Here is a 27,217-nt window from a genome sequence, read left to right on the forward strand (position 1 = left end):
TTGCTGTCCTGAGATCTCTTTGTACATGACGGCACATGGGCTTCAAATTTCACTTTTGTAGTTGGGCTTTGTTCCCCTGTGTGCAAGTCACATAGCACAGATGACCAAAGATAATATTTTCAGGACGAGCTCAACAGGTTTTTTGCCAATCCAAGAGGAAAAAACATTTAGCCGTGCCCAGATCAGCTCACTTCCTGGATTCACCGTGCACAGCCTGAAATGCAGCAGAATCTGTTCGATGGTTTCTGACAAATCCAACAACAACAAAAAAAAACCCCGTTAAAAACAAGCAAACAAAAATGAAAAGTCGCACACTCAAGACTTTTGCCGTCTCGTAATTTAGTCATATTGCAAGACATTGCTGCATAACAAAACTGCAGATTTTCTCTTTACTTCTGGGTGTCTGTGGTTGCGTGAGAAGCATATAAATGACTGAATAATATAAATAAACAACAAGCTGTGGCTTCAGTGGGTACTGCCTGTTAGTTTGGGCTCTGCACAGTCTTTACAAAAACTTTCCCGCACATTACTGTTCCAGTGCATGTGCAGCAGCAGAGCTTTTATGTGTCATTTAAGAGCGCCAACTATAAATTGGATAAAAGCAGCTTAGAGAAAGTTCAACGCGATGCAAGATAAAAAGACAAAACCAAAGAGTTTCAGGTAGCAGCTCGCCAATGTCCTTGCCAGGTTGTTTCTATGGTGATGACATATTCTCTTCCCCCATGTTTGTCTTGTCTCTGTACCCTGAGATTTTCGTGTTTCACATACAGCACCATTGTAATCTATTAGCGAGCCTGAGGGAGGCCACGGCCCTGAAAGAGATAGGACGGAAGGAGAAGAAAGAAATGCGTTCGTTCATGCAAGGATTGAAAAGACGCCACCTGATTGCTGTCAGCCCTGGCAGCGTGACCCCAGGCGAGGGATAGTGGAGCAGCCACCTGGCCTGTGCGGAAGGTGCCGTGAGTTGAAATAAACGCATCAATCACAGTGACAGAGGACTGACAGCAACTATCCACAGCTCCTGCTCTTACAAATAGGCTTCACCTCGATTTCACGGGGAAGACATTCTTTCTGGTTTTGGCTGCTCTTCAGATCGGCAACAGGGGACACTAGTATAGAGGGTGGATGTATCGGGTGCGCTGCCTGAATACTCATTGAAGTAAGTGGGAAAGCACGGCGCTCTCCTAGCACACACGGCTTTTGACAGCTCCGACAGAAGCAGAGCTGAGGCATGTCTGTGGCAAACGGCAAACTATTTCTCCACGTTCTGCCCGTGCTGCTTCACTCCTGCTGATACTACTCTTATTCAGTCTTTGCTCCGTTTCTACGGCAACGACAGGCTCTCGCTTCCTTCACGCTGTTTACAACAGACCAAAATTGTGCTCTTTTTCACCTTATCTCTTTATACTCTCACCTGGCCCCTCTCACCGTGATTGCGCGGCGCACTCTACCTTTACTAATTTCTCCTCTCGGTAGATGGAGGTGAATGTTAATGTGAGGCCGCAGTCCTCTGCACTCTGCAGTACTCACTGAAAACCTCATCTGGACACCGGGTGCTAGTGCATTCATGCAGCAGCACCATCCAAAGGCTAAGGAGAGAGAAGAGGAGCACTGTGCACACAATTTCATGGGATCAAGAGTAGCGTACGACCCGTGCTACATGTCATTACGTCTCGCACTGCCCGTTATCTTCATCGGTTACTCTCTTGTCTTGAAGTAGTCTAGCGGCGCACAAGCATATTCGCTTCACAGGGTCAAAGAATAACATTCGTCTCAAACTATACATAATTTACATAAAATCGTCTACAAGTAAAACACTTGTAGACAGAGTTCCTCTCTCGAAACAAGCCGTGTGACATGTTGAGATATTTTGTGCTTGGCTGCTGAAAATGAAAGAAAATGTGCTGTTGAGACTTCTAAGCAACAAACATCTGGTTTCCACTCCACCTAAGGGAAGTGTTTGCGGATGTTTTCTCCCTCGCTTTTTTGTAGCATAATAGCACAGCCCCCTGCAGTAAAACATAATAGGGAAACTCAGCAGATGATTTAAATGCCCATGGTGAAAAAGCCTGACAAACTTCCACTCATCTGTTCATCATGAGACTCAAAGATATGGTTTTCTTTGGAAATTATATGGCAACGTAACATAAATGACTTCACAGATTTATAAAATGTAACAAACAGGTGGGCAATAATACATCCTGAGGATGATCATTTGGAGTGAAAAGAGAATTTCTATAATTGATTCAAGTTTTAACTTATGTATAACAGTTTTAGAATCATTTCAACCCTCATTGTGAAGCTTGCTTTAGTTTTACAAGAAAATGAGTTCTGCATCAAGCTTAAGGGTGCATTATTTTCTTAATTCTTATTTAAGTAGGTACGACTCCCATAACATAAATAAAATGTAAAAAATACCGACTACCCCTCAGCCCTCGAATAGACACACCTATGGTACGGTATGGTAATTTTAAAATCCTAGATGGCGTCCTTTGTCAGTTTTCGACTTCACAGGATTTTCAAAAAACTTGAACTTCACTGAGATTCTATTGAGTTGTTTTTCTATCCTACTCGTGTTATGTGAAACTAGAATGAGAGCACCTTAGTTGCCCAGCCCTAAACTCAATATGTTAAAATGCTAGATGTTGAACAGGCACTATGCAAGGATCTAGAGATTTCAGACCTACCATTTATTAGCTCAAACATCAAAAGACATGAATGCTTTAAAAGTATCAACATCAGCTTTTCTCTAACAGCATGGTGGGAGTTTCTAAAAATAACGGAGTCTTCATTAATCCCATGCAAACGTACACCTATCTGGAATAACCCTGACATATTACAAAACAATAATATGATTAATTTCCCAGAATGGAGTTGTAAAGGAATTAAATACTTAGAACATATATTAGAGGGAACAGAATTTATTCCATTTGACAGACTAGTTGAACAATATGGGATCAACAAGACAAGGTTTTTAGAATATCAACAAATTAAATCCATAGTAAAAAAGAAATTTAACCTCAGTCAAGTTGAATTACAAACACCACTAAGTGCGGCACATTTTCTTACTCTTAAATCCCCCAAATTATTATCTAAAATATACAGAACACTTTCTAAATTAGATGAATCAATATCCCTTCCTACTGCAAAGTGGGAAGCAGATTTATCAGTCAACCTAGACCAAAACTTCTGGTCTCAGATTTGCTTAAAAACTTTTAAATTAATTAAAAATCCCAGTCTGCAATTAATACAATACAAAATACTTCATAGAGTGCACTATACAGGTCATCGGATGTTTAAGATGGGCTTTACATCTTCCAACAACTGCTCACACTGTCAAGGCAATACACCAGACAATTACATCCACGCTCTTTGGTTCTGTCCACCAGTGCAAAAGTTTTGGCGCGAGATATGTGAAGACTTATCAAAATGTCTGAAATGTAACATTCCAACTTCCCCCTTAGTGTGTTTGTTGGGCAGCTTAGATAATGTCACTTCAGAAAAGAATATAGCCCATATGATCTTCACTGCCCTATGCATAGCCAAGAAAACAGTCCTCATGAACTGGAAAAATAAAAATAATCTTAATTCTAACCAATATAGAAATTATCTATTAGATTACATTAGTCTTGACACAGCCTCTGCCACCACATCAGATCAATTGCTCTGGGCCCCTTTTATCAGCTCCATCACCTAGTGGGGGTGGGGGGTCATAGTTTGGTCCCGCCTTCACTGTTGTGATTGGTGAGGGGGTAGGGACAGGCTTAGGGCGTCGGGGGGTTCCCCGGAGGCATCTTCCTTGGGGGGCTCAACCCGGGGTAGCGGTCACGTCCGGTTGAGGGCTCTGTTGGCTCTCAGGTGACTGTTTCCTCGCGGCTGCGTGCAGCGGGGCTAGGGGAGGGTCTGTGCTGACGGACGTGGGTTACTGACCTGGCAACCTGGCTGCCCCTGGGTGGGTCCGGGATGGGCGTGAGGTTCTGGGGGTGCTCCGTCTCTGGGCGGGGGCCCGGGCCGGGCCTCGGGGGCTCGGGTCCTGGTTGGTGTGTTGCCGGGGTTGTGGGCGGGTGGGTGCATGGGGGCCCGGCCCTGGAGCAGGGTGCCGCCGGTGCATCGAGCCGCCTGGGGGGCTCTTCAACTGGTGGGGGGGATGGTCACATCTGGCAGGAGCTTTCTTCTCTCAGGAACTCTCTGCAGGAGGGGGAGATACAGGAGAGGTGGAGGAAGATCTCAGCCTGGGCGTTTACCGTCTTATGTAGTCTGGAAGATGTGTGGTTGGTGGGGTGGGTGCAGTTTTCTCTGTGGTGGGGTTGGGTGGACTGTCCGGGGCTCTGTGGAGCCGGGGGGCGCTACTGCACTGGGCCCCGGTCTGATGGGCCTGGGCCCCCCTTCCCTGGCGGGTCGCGGAGGGTGGGAGTGCCTACTGGGGTCAGCGGGGGAGCTGGCCCCAGGGAGGGGTTACCTGCCCCTCCCTTCCTTCCCTCCCCATCTCCAGCTGCCTCCCTCTTCCCGCTCCTCCACAACCACCCACACATGCAGGGCCTTGGAGTGGGGGTATGTCACCAGGGTGCAGAGGAGGCTACCCCCCCCCTGTCCCCTTCTGGCTGCCTCTGCCTCAATTTTATCCCACAACTTAGACATTCACATTATTCACACTCTCATTACACATACATATAGGATCTTGGGGGTGGGCACAATCACGGAGTCCAAATCACCATCAGGGTGTATACCTCACCCCTGACGTCGTTGCCCACCTCTCAATTTTAAATACACTTAGTCATTGAGGGCTAGCAGGAGGGACCATGCGCTTACCTGCTGCTCCTTGGCAGGTAGCTCCATGCCCTCCTGGGTTTTAATTGCACCTTAGAACACATATGCATCAACACTACAATGAGCGGGTGGAGGGAGGTTTGGAGTCTTCTCCCACCCCCATTCTCTGCGGCCTGCTGGAGCGGGGGGGCTAGTAGGAGGAGTTGGCCGTCCGACTGCGGTCTGGGGTGTGGGGCCTCCCTGCTGCTGCGGAGTCGGGGTGGTCTGCCTCTCCCCACCGCAGGGAAAAGGGTAACACCACCTGGGTCTGGGTGCAATTCCCCCCTCCAGGGGCAAGGGTACCTAGACCCGGTTTGTAGAGTACGCTTGGGGAGTGTGATTGTGTGTACAGCGTCTCTTTATGTCTGTCTCCACGTTGGTTGAGTGTGGAGTGAGTGCATATGAGAGCATGAGGGTGGGAATGGATGTTTGTGTCTGTGTGTGCCTGTATGTCTGTGTCTATATGTCAGGTTGGGTATCAGACGCCACCTCTCTGGGGACACCTCAGGCCCTCCAAGGTTTGGAGGCCTATCTCCACCCACCACCACTTCCCCTGCCGGTGGCGGACTCCCTCAGGTGTCGGTGTGTTGGTGGTTCTTTGTGTCTGGGGGTGGGCGTCCGGGTACACACCGGCTCACTCCTTGGCGGCCGCTTGTCGGGGCCTGGGGCCTGGGGCTCGCTCGGGCCCCTTTGGAGGTGGGGTGCCCCCGGCCTCTCGGCCTAGGGCTCGGTCACTCAGGCGCAGCTGGGGGCCGGCGGAGCTCACGGGCGCGTCACTGCAACCCCCCCTGGCTTCTGCTCCGCGGCTGCTGAGTGAGCCCTCATCTGGGACTCTCCTCAGCTCTTACTGGAACAGTGGCGCGGCTGCCCCTCTGTTGGTCTTCCATGGTCTCTTGTGTTCTGGGGGCCTCTGGATGTCTGGAGTTTTGATCTCCTCCATACCCGCTTCACACCCTGGAGGATGGGGCTGTGGCCCCCCCACACTCCCTAGCAGATCATTACATGGAGAAACCTTTGGAATGCAAGCATGCTGATCCACACAGGTATGCACACATGGGTATTCACAGACGCGGACTAAAGCTTTCTTGGCTGCTGCCTCAAAGCACACTGTGCGCTGTCTATCTTGCGTGCTGCACAATATCGTTTATTACTTAGTAAATACTGATATCTATGACTAGCTAGTTTATTGTGATGGTGCTTTGTTTTCTCTATTATTATGTTGCTCTTTGTTGTTTGCTGTCTCCTCTGTTTGTTTGTTTGTTTGTTTGTTTGTTTTTTCTCCATACAGGTGACCCAGGAGTTTTTTTTTTTTTTTGTCTCTCTTCCCCCCCCTTCTCACCGTCTCTTCTCCCCTTGGGTTTTCTTTCTTTCTCTCCCCCTCTCTCTCTCATTCATTCCCCCTGTCCTATTTATTAAAAAAAAAAAAAAAAAAAAATGACAAAGGATGAACTGAAGCTCTGCCATCACGTAATGTCGCATACTGCTGTTTCTGATGTCATTTAAAAAAAGGAAAAAAAAAAAAAAAAAAAAAAAAAAAAAAAAATGTTAAAATGCGCTATATGTTTGTGCTGTTGTGGGTTTTAAAAATATTTCATCAGCCTAAAAAGAGACTGTACCAGCTTCCTCTAAAACGACTTTCTTACCTCACAGCTGGTCCAACATACGGTAAAGCTTAAAGCTACTTGATGTTCAGTATGGCTAAGCTTTCAGTCCAAACTACTATAGATACAAATGATTGCTGTCACATGTTGTGCTAGATAATATTCTAGAGAAACCAGGCTTGCAAGGCTCCTTGCTGCCGTTAGCGTCCTGGATAGTGAGTCCAACTTCACCCACCCACCACAACACCCCTGAACATCAATAAATTTACACATTACACAACTGTACTGTGTCCACTTGCAGGAGCCTGTGCAGGATTTAGTGGCAACTTGCGTGAGGCTGCTGCTACCACCAGCTGAAGTCATCCAGCAGCACCCCTCCCATTCTTATGTTGTTGAAGAATATGCAGTTTTCTGTCACGCCACTATAAAAAACCTCGCATTTTAAAAACCTGGTGGAGCGGGCCAGCTTCTATGATGGGGACAGAATCCTTATGGAGATATAAAGGGTTCATTCAAAGCCAATAAGAACACAATGATTTTAGTTATAGGTGATTGTTTCACTAATACACAGTGAGTCGTTAAAAGGGGGAGAAATCTGCTTCCAATGTAACTTAAAAAAAATTAAATAAACTACAAACTTCTTTCATATAAACGCGCTGAGCAAAAGCACAGAACCTGAATAGACTTGTTACTCTCCGAGCTCCGTCGGGCATGTCAGAAAAAGGAAACAAACCTGTGATTTTGCTTCAGTAATCGGTACAGACTTAATATAGTCTTTGTTTTCTTCCTCCGCGCCTTTTCAATTCACTTTTAATGAAAACAGCTGTGAACCACCACCCTGCATGTTGCAGTACAAAAGTAGCTGTTGTTCTATTAAGTTACAGCCTGCACAGATTTCAGATGCACTGTTTGCCGACATGCTGCAATGTGCTTATTTTCTGAAATGACTCCCAGTCAACTGTGGATGATATCTTTAAATTAAAAGGTGTCTAAATCCGGCTCTCGAACTGACTCCAAACATACCAATTAGAGTCTCCAGTCTTTGGATGGCTCTCGTGTCTAAAGTATAAACAACCATATTTAAGCGGTCTTATTTTGTTCCATCCTCAAACTTGTCATCAAAGTGACCATTGAATGTGCCATTTAAGGCTCTCAGTAAAGTGGAGACAAACAAAGTCCTGTCAGTCTGCAGGCACAGTGTACCAGTATTAAACATGTTAAAGGGCGTAACTCTGGTTTCTGCAACTTTGGAGACACTTTAATGGTTATGAGCATCAGTCCTATTAATAAAATGACATTATATTAAATTTAAGTGTAACAAAATGGAGACAAAATAAATCACTCAGGGGAAACGACTGTCTGCTTCAGCTCAGCTATGAGGGATTATTACATATACACTAGATTCAGATGGCGATGCCCAATGAGAGGACAAGTTACTCCATTCATACTAAAGTGCACGTAAATGTCTGTATCATATTTAATGTCAATCCACCCAATGGTCAGCAATTTCACTCAAAAACAAAGGCAATGACCTCATGGTTGGGGTAAAAAAACAGTTCTTTCTCCAATAACAGATGCTTTTCATGACATACACAGACAAAAAAACCAAATACACTGGCAGGTGGCTGACGGAGGTGGTGAACCTGTGGGTCAGGCTCCCCTGGAGTGCTGCTACCGCAAGCGTGGAGCGGTGTGGATGAGAAAAATAAAGAGCTTTCGATGGGGAAAAATAGATCAGTGATGCCCTTTAGCTGAGCTTTAATTCAAATAAAAATTAAATAAAATTATATTGCACTGGAAGTGAACTGCATTATGTGTACACTATGGCTAAATATAGTTCATAACTGTGGCTCCCTAGACAACAACAGGAAAGAGTTCACAGTGTGGTCATGGATAAAACCTTGAGATGATTGAAAAAGAGATGGAAGGAGACAGGACGCAGAGGGGAAGTGTTGAGAAGTACAGATGAAGGCATTTAGGGACTCGGGTACTGAAAGAAAATGAAGCCTTGGTAGTACGAGTCTATTGTGCATTCGTGCCTACGGGAGTTCATGAAATAAACCTCCCCTCTGACGGACCGACCACTGGGAATCCGATTACCATCTTACCAAGAAAAGAAAGTATTTCTGCCCACTATATCTTTCTTTCTGCTCACAAGAGACTTATTATACACCTGTGTGTCCACCACATTGTGACAGAACTGAGAGTCCTGTGAGACTTTCATTACACACCTGGGGTACGACGCCCCACATGAATAGCATACATCAGGAAGCGATTGCGTGCCAGACGTCACGCTGCAGCGATAGAAACATCTGCAGTGTCTCCCAAAGAAGATGAATTTGTTTACTGTGGGAGAGCTCAGAGAGCTTCCACCATTGATCTGGCTGGCGGTGTTGGCTGAGTGTTTGGGGGCTGTTCGAGTCAGGAGAGTCAAGTCAGCATGTCACAGACAATTAACGGCGTCCTCAGACAACCCCACGGAGAGGCTTTCCAGGGAACACAGGAGCAACAGAAGGGCCCGGATGGGAAACAGAGCACAGGCCGAGGAGGCAGCAGCATCTCAAAGAGGGAAGGGGGACCAGCGGATTGAGCCTTTCATGTGGTGATTTCATGACTCCCTCCTGGAAATAATTTTATCTGTGTTTTGTTTTTTTATTCATCTTTGTCTGTCTCTGCTTATCTGCCGGCTCTTCAGTTGTGCTGCTCTGCACTGCAAACCACAGTCATTTCTTCAACAGAGATATTGAAAAATCTGAGGGGGGGGGGGAAGCACCTTTGTATCAAGGTGCAAAAATTTAATTGGTTCCCTAAAATTTATTCCAGCAAAGTGTCTAATTTGCAGCTGAGAGTTTTTTCCCCTCCCCTTCGGACTAGGTGGATTTTCTGTCCCTGCGGTGAGTGACGGGCTGAACAAATTTCCACAGGTGACTAGGTTAATAGCTATACATCTGTCCACTTAGGATAGAGAACATCCCACAGAATATGCAAATTACGATATCATGAAATTATGTTGTTCCTAAGAGGACTCCCAGTGTAAGTGCAGCTTAATGTATACATACATTTACTGACTAATTGCCCCTTTTTTGTAGCAAAGTGTTAATTTCGAGCTTTGAAACCGTGCCTATATGGGGTGTGTGAGAGACTACGGGTGGTGGAAGGCAATGAGGCATGGGATAATTAGAAGAGATTGTGTCCCCTTAACCACTTTTTCCTCTAATAGCTGCCCTTCTGAAACGCTCACCCTAACACCGGAGACAAAGAAAAATCTCTTCTGTTTTAGTGGTGCATATTATGCCATGTCTACTAGCACACACAGCAGCTCGGGAGACTGTAATTATTTCCTGCCATTTCTCTTGAAGTCTATTTTCTTCTGCTACGGGTCGGCTGTAATCACATATATAAAACTTAATATAGCACAGACTGTTGAGGCTACCAAAAGAGAGCAAAATCACCCATGGAGCCATCATAGGGGCTAATGAAATTAAATCTTTAACAAGGTGAAGCAAAGTCCTTTCTCACAGCAGTCAAGGCCCTCAAAGGCGCTGCCGTCATGTCGACTCTTCCACATTTAATTACGTTTTTTAACACTTCGGCCTCAAGTGGCTCCGTGCAGCCGGGGGCCTTTGGGAGACCCCTGCAAGACCTGCACAGACTGGAGAGAACAACAACACCAGCTGCCGCCGCGTGTACCTGCATCCGGAGCGCACGTCCTCAAAAGCGCTTCTAGTAAGACCGAATCAAATATAGAGAGAAGAGCTTTACAGAAAACTGCAAATACAGCGTGGATAGGAAATCCTCCAAGTTTGTCCTGAAAAGTCTTTATTTTTTAATATAAAAGTGCTAAATGACAAAGTTAATTACAGCCTTATGGGTGTAACACTTCCTAGTCTTACTCACACCTTTCAGTTTCCATCAGTCACATTTTGTATGAGGCTAAAGGTAGGATGCAGAGTTTCTTGAATTCCTCCAGCGTTATATGTAAAGTAGGTTAGTTTGCTGACACATAACATTCATACCTTTATGAAAACTGCTGCCAGAATAGAGAGAATGCCATTTGCCTGTGTGTTATCTTCTCTCCCCAGATCCTGCTTTATGCACAGGCAAGGGCACCAGTTTGGCCTCAGAACATCTACACCAGGATGATGTGCGCAAGTAAGATAGGCAAGCAGAGAAATGATGTGTACACGTTTGTATTTGTGTTACATATGCAGAGTGTAGGTGCACATGGTTGGTTAGAGATACATCAAAGATAAAACACAATTACGGTAAATTACATTAATTTTAAAAATGTGCCTTTGCCCTTGAAATGCTCATTTAAGCAGTCACACTCTCCTACTTGACCAAAGCTGTGTCCAACTAGATGTGACCGCATCGGCTTTACTCCTAACAGTCGAGTCACACAACATGTAAACATTTCCTTTTCCTGATAATGCAGCATTTCACGCCGAGTTTTCCCAGCCCAAAGGCTTTACGGGCAAATATCATGGTATTTCCATTTGTAAGCCCCGGGGCACGGCAATCTGGAGGGGACTGATTTGGACAGTCGGATCTACCAAATGTTTGGAATATGTTTCTCTGCCTCTGGATTGAAAAACACATTTTCACTTTTTAAAAAAATGCATTTGTAGAATTTCATTGAACAGTATTTTTTTTCCTTTGGAAATGTCTAACAGATATAGTAGTGCTGTGCATAAACAAGTCTGTCTGCCATGTCAGCTGAAATGCTTCAACCACTAACAAAGTTACGTGAAGCAGTAAGTACATCCCGTCCTGTTCAGGAATAAACAAAATTAAATTGTTCTGTGGAAAAGGAAACTGGAGCAAAACACAAGACGAAATTTGATAATTTATGACTTTTGGAGAAATTACTTCTTGTACGCATTTTCCTCATTGGTTTGCTGAAATTTCTGACCGCTCTTCAATGCAACAGTCTTTCAGTTACAAGATGTTTGAGGATATTATTAGTTTCAAGTCTCCTCGCAACTTTTTAGAATTGGATTTAAACAGTAGAATCTACCGGAGGTAGATGTGACTGATACATAAACACACAGAAGACTGTAGTTAGATTTAAAAAAAATAAATAAATGACTGCAGGGCTGAATGGTTCATGGTTGGCAGAGTGTGTGAGTGGACATGTGGGCTGCTGGCTGTGAAGAGCAGTGGGGGCACTGTAGCTGAACTAAGCAGAGAGCCCAGAGTGTGGTGAAATAATCCAAGCAAATAAAGAGTGATATCAGCCAAATCGGCTGCTGTGCTCCGGATTTGACTGACGAGGTGGTGCAGGGCAGCCAACTGAGGTGGAGCAGAGTGGATGACGGGTGAGAGAGATGCTGCAGGTGTGGTGAAGAGGACAAGGTGATAAACTTTTTAGCCAACTGTGAGGTCAGTTTTGAAATCCGCGCAGTGATCGGCTCCCTTTTTTTACCTTCTTTATTTTAGGGCTACTAATACCACCAGTCATCCAACTTTTCCATAATGATGTTCTTTGACAATAATTAAGTTATAAGTGGATTCTAATAAACATTTTAATGAAATAAATCATTTGCAATGTTAAGAAATCCCCTAAAATGTAATCGTAAATACTCATTTTGTCAAATCTTACTTGTAATTGGAAACATTTGGTGAAAATGAATTCATTACGCCCAAATATTTGTGTCCATTTGAATAGTTTTGTGCTTATGCAGAGCTTATTTAGAAAAGTATACAATCTGTGCATCCCTCAACACCCCCCCCCCCCCGTATACTGTAGGTCACCGCAAATGGAGGAAGCACCACAAACCAAAAGTAGGGTTATAATGAAAAGCAGACAGTGTCTGTATTGGACACTTTGTTTCACTTCAGCTCTTTGTAGGTTTGCTTTTCGCGGTGGCTGACTGATGGACTAACAATAGTGCAAGAAGAGTAGCCACAGACTCGTATACAGGTTCTGCACAAGACCAGCATACATGCATTAAAAAGCCATTATGTGTTCATCAGCAGGTGGACAGATGTCTGTCTATTTGCTCTGCTCTTTTTGAAAATGTAAGCATTACATTTGACCCGCATCTATCTGACTGTTGATATAAGCATCTTGACACTAACATTTTCGCTCTAGAGGCAAGCCCCAAACAAACTGGCAGATGGCAGAAATCTACACCACTTGTAGATAATTTTCCTTAGAGTGAAATGATTTAAATCCCCTGCCAGACTGAAACACACCCTCAACCTTTTTTTCCCTTGAAGCCTTTAAAGAAGCCTTTAGATCGTGCCATGATAGCAGCCCCCCACACACACACACACTTCATTAGCAAAGAGATATACAGAAACTCAGTTTTAGATATTTAAATAAGACAAGTTGCTCCTATCATTCTCTGTGGCATCAAATCTGCACATGAAAGTGTGATAAATGTAGGGATGTGCTTCATTTTTGTCATGTTAGTGATCTTTTTTCTTTATTTAAAATACTGTGGAACACATCCAAAATAATGTATGAACCAGCGGACAAACGGCATTAAACCTGAGGAACAAAACCAATTTCTGCTACAGCAACAACAACAACAACTGCTTCATTATGACAGCAAAGACAGACACATTAAATGGTCCCAGTCTATCCCGGAGGCTTTGTTCAAATTCAAATTCAAATTTTATTTGTCACACACACACACACAACCATACACAGTATGACATGGGGGTGAAATGCTTGTAGCTGTACAATGCCCGACCATTAAATGACAGAAGAAAAGTTTTACAATATTTACAATTTACTACAAAAATTTACAAATTAACTTAGGAATTTACAGTAAAGAATGTGCAAATAGCAGAAGAGATTATAAAGATAAGGATTATAAATTATAGGAATTATAGGATTATAGGAAATGTGTGGTGGTGCGTGTGGTGACGTGTGTGAGAATCCAGTCTTATAGCGACGTGTTTGGGAGAGTCCAGTCCTACACCTGGTTCAGGGCCCGAATAGCCTGGGGGAAGAAGCTCCTCCTCATTCTCTCTGTTTTGGCCTTAAGGGAGCGGAAGCGCTTCCCAGACCTCAACAGTGAGAAGAGTCCATTGTTGGGATGGGAGAGGTCCATCATAATCTTCCTAGCTTTGGACTTGCACCGCTTGGTGTAGATGGACAGCAGGTCAGGGAGCTCTGATTGAATGATGCGTTCTGCCGAGCGCACCACCCTTTGCAGATCTCGTCTGTCCTGCTTGGTGCTGTTCCCAAACCAGGTGCAGATGTTTGACGTCTGAGTAGGGGTGGGTTTTTATAATCGATTCATCGATTAAAATCGATTCTGGCTTGGATAACGTAAAATCGATTCATTAAAATCCTGAATCGATTTTTTAATATAAATTTATTTTGTCCGAAATGCCAGAATCTCTGGTGACATCTCACAAAATTTCAAGAACCACCAAACAGTAAATGAGAGCAGGTACAGGGATTCTTCACATAGACTTAAACACAGGGCGTGACCCGCGGATCAGAATCAGTTAGATGTCGCCTTTCTCACAGTCGGGGCTGAAAGCCGACAGCTGACTGATCCGGGTCCGCGCTTTGTGTGCACGCCCTTTATGCGCTGATTCTAAAGCTGTTAGTTTGATCTCTCTCCAAACAATATTGACCGAATCAGCAGCAAAAGAAGATCCAAACGCTTCACATAAACATCGTCATGAATTCACTCTTTTACTGTTTTGCTTCCATTGCGATGCGCAGCTCTCTCTCTCTCCCTCTCTCCCTCCCCCTCTCTCCCTCCCCCCCCCCCCCTCTCTCTCGAACAGTTTCGCTTTCTTCATTATTCGCTTGCTTGTTACGCACAAGTCTACTGTTGTTTACAGCGCTGTCGGCCGCTGTTTTTTTCCCTTTTACATTCTTCCGAAAAGAAAACCTCATTTCTGCTGTTCAATACTGAACAAATTTAAACTTTTTAATATTATTCAAAATGCAAAATGCTTAGCCGTGTGTCTAATAAAACCGCTGTAACGTCAGAGGTAATGTTCATTAATTAATGGTTTTCTTTCGTTTTTGATGTACTGCAGAATATTTTTATAAAATCCCAGGCCAGGAAAACCTTCATGTTTTTCTGTGTTTTATCCTCAGCTACTTTGACACAAAGGCATCTGCTGTGATGCTCACACCTTGGATAAAGTCTTGCGAGTGTCAGCTTCCTTTTTATAGATACAAAAATATGTAAATGTTCTGATCTGAATTATACTTCTGACTGTCAAAATTTCCCAGATTTAAATCGAATCGAATCGAATTAAATCGAATCGTGGATCGAATCGATTTGGGACCTTGTGAATCGGAATTGAATCGATTCTAGAAATCAGTGACGATACCCAGCCCTACGTCTGAGTGTTAAGTTTTTGCCGCGGTGGTCAGTGTTTGATCTTGGTCTACAAAGCCCGACAAGGCTCCATCAGTGCCCAGGAGCGCCACGGCGGCAGCTGTTATCAAACCGCCAAACATCAGAGGAGAAACAGTCCCCTCTGTCCTTGACTCCGGCACACACTTATTGAAGGAAAAAGCCTCCAGCGCTCTCTGTGCTTTCATAAAAAATAAATGCGGCATCAAAAAGGGCAGGTATCGGGTATCACAGTGTTCGGTGTATGCACAGTCACAGAAGCCACTGAATATAATACTAGTGTTATTGAGATCCCATATGTCTGCATTATTATCAAGTATGACAATTAGAGACACAGCTGCACCTCCTGAGGCTTTCCTTCTCTGTTCATGCGGCATGATGTTGTGATTTACTATACAATATAAACAGGCAGCAAGTCACCCTGCAGATGGAGCCACGATAATTAGCAAGCAAACACAGATAGCTAAGTATACATTCCCCACATCACAAATAGCCGAGTCGGTTTGCTTTTCTCCATCCTTACCTGGCAACATATTCCAGAGCTTTACTTTATTGTCATCTCATGAATAATCCATTTGCTGCGGAGCTTATCAAAAACCCCAGACTCAAACAAATCTGACCGTTTTTTTTGCAAAGGCTGAGAACTTTCTTTCACCCACCCCTCCAAGTAATAAAACTTCCGTAAGTCGTTTGATGCTCTTATTAAAATATTTTTAAACCTCAAATTATCTTCCCAAACATGAATTCTCAAGTGAAGGACTCGAGCGCGTAGACAAAGCGCCCGCGAGCACACCACCAAAGAGAATTTCGAAGAAGACGAGCTTGAGCGGAGCTGGAGGAACGAGGCCGAAGAGGGGCCAGCAACAGTTACTAGATGTGTTGCTCTCCGAAGGAGCAGCTGACTAACTCTGAATCCTAAGCAGAGGAAAGTTGTGCGTTTTCTTTTTCCTCGAGGCACTAAAAGACCAGTTGTGTTGTCTGAGAGGGCCAGATGGGTCTGCGCTCTGTGACTAAAGTCCGGGCACACGCACACACCTCCAGGACCCTCAAGCTCATCAGCATTCACAGTAAACGCTTGCTGTTTCCCCCCTTTTCTCTTGTCCTACACTCATTTTCTCCTTTTTCCTCTCTGCTGATGGCTCCATGGGGAGGACTGGAATCGTTACTGTTTATCCAGTTATTCCTCAAGGAGGTAAAAAAAAGGAAAAAAAAAGAAAAGAAAGAAAGACAAGGAAGCTCAGCCAGCAGGACACAGACACTCAGAGACTGATAGAGAGAAACAGAGTGAGAGGCTAAGCAGAGACAAAGCTTGGACCTTTACACTGTTAGCAAACATTGCGGTAGGGAAACCAAACACCGCCACCCAGACAGCATAAAGCTTAAGGTTTCACTTTTATTCCCAACAGACTGAAGCAACCTTCCTACAACTGCTCTCAGATTTAAACCCTTCAATCCTGTTTCACATGGATCCTGCAAAAAAGGTTTCCAAGCTCCAAAACACGTTTCCTGCCTAAACAACAGGATGATGTCAAATAGTCTCAGTTAATTTCAGTTCACTTTCACTTCTGCAATGACTCTTAAGTTTCATAACCAATACAGACCGGGCGCATCACTGGATCAGTCAGTAATATGTGTGTGCATGCAGGGAAAAAAATACAGGAAACCTGTTGGGAACACCTGCGCTGCTGCAGTTGGTGAAGCTCTAAAAGAGGGTGAGGAGAAAGAGAGGGTCACCCACATATCGTCGTAGCGCCTCGCTTTGTTCTCGTGCTGAGAGCACTTCAGTGTGCTGTTTGATAAATGCTGAAGTACGCGGAGAGAAAGTAGCAGAAGAAAGATAAAGTCCGTGCAAGACTGAATGTGGCCACAGCTGTACTGCTGGTTTTCTTTTTTATTACTGATAAACACGATGAAAAGCCTAATTTAAAAAGAACCCCGATGCTTCAAAAAGCACAAAGACTAATATTTAGTCAGAACCTTAAAATCAGGCAGACACTAATCGTCGTCTCTGAAGCTCATATTTTCACAAATCTTTGCGTTTTCAGATTAGAAATCTGTGGTTAAAATCTCCTTGACTATTAAAAATTCAGATTAAAAGCAGCAAAATATAAAAAGATAAAAGTGTTCAGAGTTGGTGATTCGACTCAATTATTTTGCAAAAAAACCAAACGGCGAACAATTCGCAAACACAAAGAATAAAGAATAAATCCTGCATGTGCTGCAGCACCTTAAACTGCAAAACCGGATGGCCTAAAGGTGGTTTCAGGCACAAATGGAAAAAAGCAGCCCGCGCTTTGACATCAGATGACAAATCTCAGTTCAACCCACAGGCAGCAGAAATAATTTGTTTGTGAGGGAAATGTAATGAAGAATTTACGTTTCTGTGCTTAGATTGCCGCCCCGCCATTAAAAAAAAAATTAACTTTCTGATTGTTCTCTGACAGGACACCTGGGATAACGTTCTCTACTTCCCACCTTCGCACATTTTATCTTCCGCTCTCGTCACACAGAATTAAAACCGTTTTGCTTTTGTCTGGGCTCAAGCTGACATTTCTACCAATCTTCCTCCGAGGCATTTCACTAAGTTGTTTTACAACATTTCCACCCTGTCGAGCCCAGTTTGAAGCAATGACGCAGTAAAAATGGGGGAAAAAAGGAAAAGAGGTTAGAATAATTAAGTTTTAAGCCATCTGGAGAATTTTCTTCCTGTGGGTGTTTGAGTGACAGTAAATACAGTATAACTTAAAGTGGCATTAAACAGAAACACTCGACTCAGGCTTTGGGAACGACTACAAAACAAAAGCTGCAACAATATAACCGAGGCTTTGTTTGCTCTGGGAAAATGTGAGGGAACTATTTTTTTCCCCCCACAGTGTAAAAAAATAAAAAGCAGACTTTTTGAAGAGATGTGTGGCTCTCAGAGGCTGAGGAGTAATGAACCTACGAAACAGCACTGCACATTAAGACGTTTATGACGACAGTGCCGATGCTGAGGTTTGGTGATATTTAACAAAGTTTTGAGAAAATGGTTTGAGTCATAAAAATTTAAGGGCTAGGCTTGGGTTTGTAACAAGGGGGGGAGATGTGACTGTCAACGGGAAACTGAAAACAAACAGCACCGTTACTTCCTCTATCACTCCAGACTGACTCATAACTCCTAACAGCCACTTTAGAGTTTTGTCTCCTGATCATAAAAAAGGAAAGTTTGGCTTTCTGGTGAAACAAGTCATTCCCCCCCCCACCCACTTACAGGCCTTGTTAGGGACTTGTCCAGATTTTGGGCAGCAAATATCAAAGGTGTGTTGAATTAGATCTTTCTGCATTCGTCCAGGGAACAAAAACTACAGATAACAACCGTCCCATATCTGTCAGCTGTGTCCCTGCCCCTCATATTTATGACCCGGTTTATCCCATAAACTCTTCACATACCTGCTTGTCCTTGTCTTTAGCTTTCCCGCTGCCCGACACCCGCGACGAGGTGACATCACGGGGGATGACAGACATTTGGTGCAGTGGCATGTTCATCCCAGCAGAGCCAACCGGGGGGGACGCTCACACACACACTTCCTGTCCCGCTGCCAGAGCAAAGGGCATGTTGGCTTGAACTACGAGACCTTGCCAGCACCGCCCCTGCGGAGGACACACATTACATCAAAATTAAACATGAGCATCGTTTTCTGTCGGAGCAGCTGGAGAGATGAAATGCAAATGTGGAGTAAGAAGCAAGAAATGACAGCCCTGAAGTGGTACAGCTGCATTTTAAACACTCAAGTGTGTTTTCACCTGGTTTGCTCATTACTCGATTGACTTCTTTAGGGATTCTTCAAGTTTTTTTTTAAGTCTAAGTTGATTAAATTCAAATGCTGACGAGTGTGAGTCTTCGCATTAGAGAGCCAACCTCTAGAGTCTGGCTATTCATGTGTAAATATACCTAGCTCTTTTTATTTATGGTAATGTGGCTTCAGTTACATATGATGTAAGGGAAGAAGGAAGGAAAAAAAGGATGTCTATACAACAGATATCTGCATATGAATGTGCAGCATTTGCTGGCAGATATTTGACACGGGAGGCTCTCTGTTGGTTTAGTTTAGTTAAAGTAGTCGTTTATGATAGTTTTGTATTTTCTAATTAGCTTTTTTCCCATTTTACTTTGACTTTTGCATGTTTCAGTTTAGTTTAGTCAACTGTAAGAATCTTGGTTGTAGGCACCAATCACATTTGAGCACTGCTGAGTTGCAAGCAGATAAAAGGCCCGTGTGGAGACCCTATTGTTAGCTGAGACCTGAGAAAACCTAAAATACTAAGTGCTGATGATGTGTTGATCATAAAATTTAGACTTGGGTTTTGTTTTGTAGATTTATGCTGCATTTATGTGCAAAACTGAGTATGCATAAGTGTATTCTTAGTGATTATTATGAGGCATCTGTGTATTTTAAAGACATCTATGTTGCTGTATTTGGTGTTTTATTATCAAACTTATTTTACTAGTTTACGATTTTAAATCAGAACAAAACGAAAGCATTCCCCATAATCACCTCTGCCCTTCTGACCCGGAGTACAGTGTTAAAGGACCTTCAGACTTTCCTCAAATCCCAAAAGCACAGTCAGCTACGACTTTCCAAAAGAGAGCCGTCTCTGAACAGCACGAGCGCCGAGTGAGATATATTACCACAGGGGTGATTTCCAAAGTGTAAACCATATCACTGCGGGGGCGTGCATGAATTCACTTTTGTTTTTCCAGAAACCTGGATTCAGACTTTCTGCAGCAGTGACTGGTGGTGAGTCGGTTTCTCTTTCAATCTGATTGAGTCAGAGTCATGAAAGCAGCAGCGGCAGCAGCGTGGGACTGTCCTGTGGAGTTACACAAGAGGTTTTACACACGGGTCGTATTAACTTCAGTTAATGCAGCCATCTGTACTCCCACTGACAGCAATTAAGCTGTAGCTCCTTCTCACCACTAGGCTGTATATGTGACTGTGTGTGTGTTTGCACGCAGCCCAGCCTGCCAAACAAACCCTCAAGCTCCACAGTATGAAAATGACTGGATTAAGACACCAAAAAGCAAGCGGGACAGATGGGAGGTCAGTAAAATGGCAGTAATCAGAAACCAGTGCAGGAGGGGGAAAAGCGGGGAGGTTGGTGGCGGCACTCATTCAGGGCTTCGGACTGAGAATGCCACACAGTCTCACTGAGGAGACGATCAGACCATCGCAGCCAGAGCTGTCACTTCAGCTCATCACCGCACTGTATCTGATAAGTACTCAACAAGATGGAGAGGTGATTACGCACCATCAGCAGACGCATCAGCTTCTTGTGCAACAGCTGGCAGTCTCAGCTTGATGTCAGTACACAGTGTGGGGGAGGGCGGTGTAATAAAGAGGCAGCAGAAAGCACCTCGGCACCCAAAAACAAACAAAAAAAACAAAAACCTACTCTTAAGTGAACGAACAAACAAACTGCAGGCTTGTCTCAGACCCAGTGGGAGAATCAGGGATGCAGTAGAGAGTGCAGAAGTATCACAAACCAGGATGAACACCCTAATGCACAATCGGTCCAGAGTGTAGCCACTCTTTGCCTTTAGACTGTTATAACATCATAGATGAATATCACACAGCACTGATATGGCAATAAAGTGTGCATCATGTCTGCTTTCCTCTTGCTATAACACAGCATTTTGATTTAAACATGCAGGCAGTAATGGTTAATACACCAAATTACCAGAAAATAGCAATGCACACTAATTCAACATGCAGAGAATACATGCATATTCATTGCTTCTTCTCCCCTCTTATGTAGGCGGTTTATATCGAAGATGATCATCTTGCACCATATTTAGAATCTCAGAATCACTGATGCCGTCATTACTGTGGGAAACGTGCTGCGACAGTATTATGAGATACTCCTTCTTTCTCCACACGTAATCACTTGTGTAATTGTTTATCCTTGCAGATGCTCTAGAAAAAATACATAAATACATTGATTTTTATAAGCAGAGGCACTGAAAACAATAACTGTATCAGTGGAAACCTCCTTTCGTTTAAAACATCCAAGGCTGTTCCTAATGATCAGTGCAACTGTTTGCAAATTATGCACATTGCTAAACGCTTAAATAATACAGCCTTAAATTTGTTTACAGCTTCATAATGGTGCATAATAAACTGTTTATTTTTAACATTTCTGTTGGGTTAAATATACATTTTGGCCCGTCTGTTTTTGAAATCAGTGAAGTAACAACAAATGCAGATATTTCACCAATGGCACAAAGAGGCCCTGAGCGATTAGGCGATTACACTCTCATGATTATTAGGACCTGAACCCAGCTGAATACTTAGCTAACTCTTTGAGGTCCACACCAAGAAAAAAGCAATGGAAACATTTTTTGTTTGCATTTCTTATTGACTTGGGTGGGTAATAACCACAATCAATTTTGTTTTTCAATAGACCCTGTAGTTTTTAAAATATTGATCTCTACCAAATGGTTGAGCTGTCACTTCATGGTAAAAGTATGAAATGCAAATACAAGTACAGTAGATAATACAGTCGAAAAAAAAATCAAATAAAGGGCCAAATTATAATCAAATTAATGACAAAAACTATTCAGGGCATTGGATACAGTTTATTTCTAGTAGCATACCAGTGATCATTGCTGGTTTTCATTCCATCAAAGGAAACTATTATATCAAACAACAAAATACATGTTTTTTTAATCTGCAAATGAGAAAAATATTCATATTCAGGCCACGTCTGATTGAATGCTACTGTGCAAAATCATTTTTCGTTTAAAAAAATAAAATAAAATAAAAACAGTGGAAATCAAGCACATCTGCTTGTGGTTTTGGTCGTGGGGGTCTTAGGGTGTAGCATTTATTCTGTGGTCTTGGAGAGCTGAATCATGGTTGTCCAACTCTAGATGCTGGCTTGTTAACTTGGTTCAGACACAACCAGGTGGAATCCTTTTGAGAGCCATCGGTTTCTGGTCCAGTAGGGCACAGTCCCTCTTGTAGACCAGGTATTCAAGTCAAGGATGTATCCGAACAGTGGAATATGCCATCTCCTTAACTTGTAACTTATAACTTGTCTTATACAGGTGTAATATAATACCAGAAAGCTTAATTCCTCCCATATGCTAATTATATACAGGATGAGTGATTGGCATGGAATGGTGATCTTTGCATTGGACTCTTTGCTCCACCGTTTGACCGATGAAAGAGGCATGAACCCACAGGCATTGTTTAGGTTGACACATTTGGTGTCAAACGATTTTATTGCAATCAGAGCTTCATCAGACCTGTAATCAAAGGCTCCATGGCCCTTCTTCATCAGGTCTTTGTCTGCCATCAGGGAAGCTCCACCAGTGCAGTTTGGTCATACAGTACCAATGCCCCTGACACCCAAGGAGGTGTGCAAGTTCTGGCCCAAGCTGAAACTTGTGAAGAGCTGAGGTTCTTTTATGGGTTTGCATACTCTTTTTTACAACTTTGGCCCCTTAGCGGTAGCTTCTGTTCCTTTTCACTGAGGGGAGCATTGAAGAATGTAGATCCCCCTTGATACAGCAGCAAGTCGTGGATGATGCCAGATGAACTTGGCCGAACAATTTAAAACCCCACTCATCTGGTGGAGAGTGCCAGCCCTGTTGGCTTCATATGAAACCATGACCTCAAACACACTGTGGTTGAAGGTGGATGGTATCATGCCACAGGACCATGTGATTTTTAGCCATATAATTGTTTAGCATCCATATAGTACTTGTTAAACATGAAACTTCCTGTTTGGGAGAGGGATAAGAAGAGCTAATAGTTTACATTCACAGTGCCTTCTGGTGGATTTTTTTGGGCATTACGGATGTAAACCAATTGGTAGAAAAGACTCAATAAGGTAGGTCTAGTTCAGTGAAAGCCTCAGTTAGATATAGGGCCTGAAAATGTGCTCTACCAATTGGTTGAGCAGAACCCTAAAGGGCTAGTCTGGGTTTGCTTTAGACAGCAGCCCGCCCACTCTCACCATCATCAATACACAACAGCAGAGTTTCAAAAACTTTGAGAAACTATGCCAAGGAACGCTGAAGCTCTTCTGTAAGTTTGCCCCAGTTTTTCCTTTTATGTAACATCCATCTCTACACAACCCTGCAGAGGTTGCTCATTGTGGTGCGTTTATACAGTAGCAAGGTCAACTCAATACCACAACAGGGGAGGGGAGGGGAGTGGGGTGCAGAGAAGAAACGGTGCCATACAAAGATGTTCATCTTTGTCCCGAACTGCTGATTCACATACCACTGAAAATAAAAGAGTCTGTTTTGTTGTGAAACACAAAAGCGCAGCCGAGTCTCCCAGAAGAAGAAGAAAACAAAACAAAGCGCATTTATATTCGACAATTCAGTGCACCATTTACCAAGCTATTGCAGAAAGCCGTGTGTCCTTAACCATATTTAGATGTCAGGGTGGTTTTTCGGCCGCCAAGTCTACGTGGACGTAATTTCTTCAACTGATGGCATTTTTTTACAGAGCTGCTACGCTACCGCAGTTGTTAAATGTTAAAGGTTTTATTAACCAAACTTCAGCTCTTGAGTCCTTTCCCTTCCCTCACCATCAATCTTGATTACATTAAAGACAATGGACTCGGATGCAAAAACAGTAAATAATTTATTCCCTAGTGTGAGCGAAGAATCAAAGGTCACTTTGATGGGCACAAAGCCCTTAGAAGTCATATTGCACCTGTGTGCATGAGGCTAATGAGTTGCAGTAAATTAGTGTGGGTCAGGGACCGAGTAAAGCCCATAGAGAATTATCACAGGGAAGAATCATTAAAGCTCACGCTGTAGCTCATCCACGAAGGTTTGCCTTAATTTAAAAAAAGCCATTTTGTGAACTATGATGTGAAGTAAACAAGAAGGAGGAATGAGATAAATCAGGATGGTCCGTGTCACTCGCTCAAATGTTTCCGAGGCGCAGTCCGATGACCCAACACCAATGTTCGCCGCTGTCTCCACAACACATAGTGCTGCTGCACCAGCGAGCTCATTACTATACATCCCAAAAATAACAACTGCAGTAAGCCCAACAGCACTCTTTGCTTTTAATTGGCATTGTGTTTCAAACCTAAGGTCTTTGTTGGACAGAGAGGTTGCACTAATGGGGCGAGAGATGTGTTGGAAAGACAGCTGGGAAAACACGTTTGCGATATAACAATGTCTAAACATTCAGTTCAGAGCTCTAAGTGTGAATATTTTAGGATTAATAAAGCTAAACTGATTCTGTCAATCAAGCTGTCATAAAGTCCTTTGGATGTGATGTCACATCATGCCATTTCCTGTTGTGTGTGTGTGTGTGTGTGTGTGTGTGTGTGTGTGTGTGTGTGTGTGTGTCCCCTCCAGGCTGGCTACTAGTCAAAGAGTTCACTGTAACACCATTAAAATGCTAGCAACTTTCCAACCAATCTCAGACCTCCTATGGTTTCAATTCAAAGTTAACCTGTTGCTATGGCAGCAGCCTCAAGGGTCAGCTTAATCTCTAAGGGGGACAATAGTTTCTTATAATGCACTTCTAAATGGTTACATAATGTCAGTAAAAAAAATTTCAAAACACATTTCTGTGTGAGGGCAGTTTTCAAGCAAACACCAGCCATTCATAAAACCAATATGTAGGAAAAACAGAGTGCATTTAAATTTTATTTTAGAAGGCTTTAATCCCACAGCCTGTAACCAGACAGAGGGGATTCGTGAGTTTCACATGGCTGCTGGTAGGTAGAATAACAGTAGCAGTGCCTGCACTGAATCCAGGCATGCTTACAAAACTATGGGACAAATCTGACTACTGTATGGACATATGCTGTGTGCCATGGTACAAAACAATAAAATAAAAAATACTGCATCCATGACAAATAAAATTGTTCAGACGTCAGTGGCTGATGCTGATCTATTAAGTTCCTTTAATTAATTTATTTTCTTTCACTGGCAAAAATGCAGAAAAACTAGAAAAAACATCTCTTCTTTGAGGCCTGTGTTCAAATTTTCAAAATCTAGCCTGTGATGAAAGAATTGAGGCATAGTGCCACACACAGAGTGTAAAAGTCCAAGTAGGGTGGTTTAATAACAGAAGACCTCAAATCCTCTGTGAAAGCTCGGTGCATTAAAACTGAACCTGATGAGTGAGAGGCACTGTGACGACTAGTGAATCATCACGTCCTACTTTGTAGTGTATCTAACAATGCCTGATTGTGACCATATTTTACAAAACAATAATCATATTTTACTGAGACTTACTTTAAGCTGCTGTCACATATCAAAGGAGCAGGTCATTTTCTCATAATTTTCTGTACCAATTATTTGAACAGGAAGTCATTGTGGTGTTACGGGCAAGCAATCTTTAGCGTGTCTGTTTTGGAGGAACTTTATTTTCCATGTAATCACTTCTACTCTTAATATTCTTTCAGATTATGAAGGAAAACAAAACAAACTTCAAACAAAGTTCACTCTTAAATTTCAGAGGGAATTTAAAAAGAGTAAAATTCAGGATATTCTGTTTTTGCATGTGTCACAACACATCTTGATATTTCCGAGATGGCAAAACTGCCCCCCCGGTAGATAAGACTCCTGGCCACAGAGGATCCACCCAGAGACAAAGCCATCAAAATATTAGCTCCTATTACCCAATGAAGTCTATTGATTTGAAAAACAACTCAGCCCTTCTCACCATCTCTGGCCCTCTCTGCTCCTGAGCCAGGTAAATCACAGCCCTGCTCTCCGTTCTGCTCAGATGAGCTCTGCTGTTACTCCGTTTGCCAAGGGGCTCCTCTGTGTCCCTGCTGTCAGATCAGACCCGAGATATGGTCGAGAGCGCGTTCTTCAGTTCTGATGTGCAACCAGGCAGAAAAACTCAGCTGTGTATCAATCAATCCAAACATCACTGTAGTATAGCTATAGTCTATATTTAAAGAGGTGTCTTCCCAAAGGATTAGTGGGTTAGGGCAGATACCAACAGAGCATATCAGATAGATACAGAGTCTGAAAGATGTTGGACGTGGAAGAATTTCAGCCATATGTTGCATCCTAATGAAGAGACTGTTCTGCATTTTAATGAGTGATAAAATGCTCAAATGTGACTGTAGTAGCCACAGTAAGCTCCCAACTGCATGGTGTGTCTCATTAAGATGCACCATACAGTTCTCAGAATTATTTTTTTTTGTCTCATAGAAATGTATTCAGTGTTCATTTGGCAGGTACAGTATGACGCTTGGAAATGCAATTTCTCCCTCTGGGGGATGTGCGACTGTCACTGAATTCTTTCACGAGAGGAAAGGAAAAAAAAGGGAAAGGCTACAAATATGGTTGCATGTTGTACTGGTGGCTCCACTAAAAGATACAAGTCAGGGGAGAGAAGGCGGGCACAATTTTACCATGGCGCAGATGCTATAGCTGTGTTGGCAGCGACAACTAGACTTGATGCTCTGCCAGAAATCAGAGACTCTCCAGTCTCTGCTCAGATTAACAGAGCATCAGTTAGACCTGATGGACTCTTCTGATAAGGCCTCGTACACTTGCACAAATAGGCGCTGCTGTTTTTCATAGCTTTGAATAAAATGTTAAACAAATTTAGCTGTCAAACTTAAACTGTTGGATAATTTAACAGCCACAGACAGCACACACACACACAAAAACACAAACACACAAGGATGTGCCGCACCGAGCTCCAAGACTGCTGATTACTTTTTCATAAAGTACTGGGAATAAATTACCATAATGTTTGTAGCCTATTGTCATTTCAGCTGTAGCTGCATCATTTGCACAACCGTGGCTTATATTTCACTCTCTTTTCTGACTACCAAATTGCTATTTATCCTAAAAGCAAGATTAATAATATAGATGTTTTTGATTAAAGTTCATTGTATCCCTAATGTCTGTTAGCTGTCCCGTTTTATTATATGCAAATGAGTCCCAGTTTGGAGGTGATTAATTGTGTAGAAGGAGGAACGAGCTCTTTTGACATCTGGGATAAGCAGGCATGTTGACTAGAAAAATGCACGAGTTAGTGCCTTCCTTGTTTAATGCATCTATAAACACAAAAAAACTTCACCCACATTTAGTAAAATGACCTTGACTCTCTTCTTGTGACGGGAAGGCGTGACTCATGCGATGCCAGAGCAGATAGACCGAGAGAAGCAAAAATTACGACATAAATAGAAGCGTGCATACTCATAAAGACCTTCTGAAACTCCCCCTCAGCTTAACGATTAAATGCAGGACAGAGGATGTGTTAATTCACAGTATACATTTTTTTTCTCTCACCACCATTACCAGAATAGATGCAGTGCTCTCTGCCCTGAGTACAGGGAAATTCTGTTTCAAGTGAAACTGGGATGAAATGACTCATCCTGCAGCAAAATTCATATTTTTACATAAAAATCTTATTTTACACACCGATGATAATTATAGTAGTCTTCAGTTACCCCTCATTTCTCTAGATTTCTAGGGAAATG

The 27,217-nt window shown here is 43.1% G+C and overlaps 1 protein-coding gene across 7 annotated transcripts in view; it reads right to left on the reverse strand.

The window, feature by feature from the left end:
- The window catches only part of marchf8 (membrane-associated ring finger (C3HC4) 8), a 99,268-nt gene that overhangs the window by 53,691 nt on the left and 18,360 nt on the right, over positions 1 to 27,217 (reverse strand). For all 7 annotated transcript variants that reach the window (XM_086259506.1, XM_086259505.1, XM_086259503.1 and 4 more), the window contains exon 2: positions 18,176 to 18,376. In XM_086259506.1, the coding sequence (XP_086115632.1) occupies positions 18,176 to 18,271 (96 nt within the window). In that variant the 5' untranslated portion in view covers positions 18,272 to 18,376. The remainder of the gene's footprint in view (positions 1 to 18,175; positions 18,377 to 27,217) is intronic.

This window comes from Aulonocara sp. 'chitande type north' Nkhata Bay, linkage group LG13 (assembly GCF_057382095.1).
Source record: "Aulonocara sp. 'chitande type north' Nkhata Bay isolate Kocher_YH1m ecotype deep benthic linkage group LG13, A_spYH_male_GT1.1, whole genome shotgun sequence".
NCBI classification, from domain to species: Eukaryota; Metazoa; Chordata; class Actinopteri; order Cichliformes; family Cichlidae; genus Aulonocara; species Aulonocara sp. 'chitande type north' Nkhata Bay.